At 39.9% G+C, this 1,532-nt stretch overlaps 1 protein-coding gene across 4 annotated transcripts in view; it reads right to left on the reverse strand.

Moving 5' to 3' along the window:
- LOC113405015 (AP-1 complex subunit sigma-2) overlaps positions 1-1,532 on the reverse strand; it is a 40,665-nt gene continuing 39,133 nt past the window's right edge. For all 4 annotated transcript variants that reach the window (XR_003369656.2, XM_026648642.2, XM_026648634.2 and 1 more), the window contains one exon: positions 1-436. Coding sequence is in view for 2 of the 4 variants with exons in the window: in XM_026648642.2 (XP_026504427.1) it covers positions 389-436 (48 nt within the window). In the remaining 2 variants the exon portion in view is untranslated. The remainder of the gene's footprint in view (positions 437-1,532) is intronic.

A 1,532-nucleotide genomic window follows, 5' to 3' on the forward strand; every position in this document is an offset into this window, starting at 1 on the left:
CCTTGTTACATTTCACATTTAAAGTTGTCACATGTACTTTCCTTTCTGTTAAACATGACAATGTACTGAAGCTGATTCATTTGTTTCCTTAATTCACGGTTGCTTATAAAACAGTATAATTACTGAAGTCATCACCTATGATTTTCTCAAATGCACCAAAGAGAGAGGTCTTGAATTGAAATCCCTTTCTTTTATCCTTTTTGGAGGTTTTAAATTTTTGTTTCCTTTTTTAAAAACTTTAAATGGGATATTTTCTTGTAGGCCTGAATGAAGCAACTTAGCAAAACAGTAATACTGACAAACAGCATCTTACACCATTAGCTAAACATTAAAATGATGGCAGTGTACATTTACAGTATGTGAAACACCAGGAGACTTCAGAGGAGATTTATGTGAGTCCAATTTCTTCAAGTACACTACGTGGGGTCTCTGCTTCCTGTGGAGGGAAAATTTGAGACAGTGGTAAACAGATCCTGTGCTCCTAGCAAACAAGCTCATATGTGGAAAGTTAATATGGAAAGTGCATAATTAAAAAAAAATTGTAAGAGAAAATGTGAGAGTTTATATGTCTGACATCAGATGCATTTCTAAAAGGATTATTTTAATAAGTTTGCCATGGTTTATAGGGATGGCTTGTAAGCTTTGTGACCCCTGAACACTAAAAAGAAAATAAATTAACACACCTTCCATCATGGAACAAGTCACAACTTAGTAAAACAACATGAATTTTTTTAAAATCTGTAATGGATTCAATATTATTTCATTTTGTGATATTTTATGGAGAGCACCAAAAAACCCACAAGTAAAAATGAAATGGCTGATACTGTACAGATACAATATCCTTTAAATCCTTTAAAATTCCTAAGTTTTGGAAACAACAGGTCCTAGTCATGCAAAATCAAGAGTATTAATTTGCAAAATAGCCCTCCCAGCTAGAGACACTATTGTATACTGGACAAAAACTACTTGAGAAGGATGAAATGGCCAATCTTGAAGTGAAGGGAAGCCCAAGATTTGGAGCTGTAGTATTCTAGGCCAGGTATAAACTTCTGGAACCAGTTCTTTCCTAAAGGTACTGCACTAAATTTTCAATGAAGACCTTTTCCCTGTACCAAATAAAGCAAATAAGTGTTTAATATATTTATATATACAGTAGCTCCTCACTTAACATTGTAGTTATGTAGGGTTACCATTCGTCCGGATTCCCCCGGACATGTCCGGCTTTTTAAGCTAAAAATAGCGTCCGGGGGGAATTTGTAAATGTCCGGACTTCCCCCTGATGCAGAGCAGTGATGCCGGCCGGCCGGTGTCACTTACATGGGGCTCCGACACTCAGCCAGAGAGGGCTCCTCCTCCCTCCCTCGCTCCCTCCCTGCATGGCAGATCGGCTCCGGCAGTCTGGAGCTCCTCCCCCACTGTTGCCCAGCATGCCGGACGAGCGGCTCATGCAGTTCCTGAGCAAGCTCAGGGAGACATTAGGTGAAGAAAGGCCAACAACAAGGGGGCCGGGGGTCGGAGAAGGGGCAGGGAGG

This window comes from Terrapene carolina, unplaced genomic scaffold (genome assembly GCF_002925995.2).
Source record: "Terrapene carolina triunguis isolate 2854851 unplaced genomic scaffold, T_m_triunguis-2.0 Scaffold22, whole genome shotgun sequence".
NCBI classification, from domain to species: Eukaryota; Metazoa; Chordata; order Testudines; family Emydidae; genus Terrapene; species Terrapene triunguis.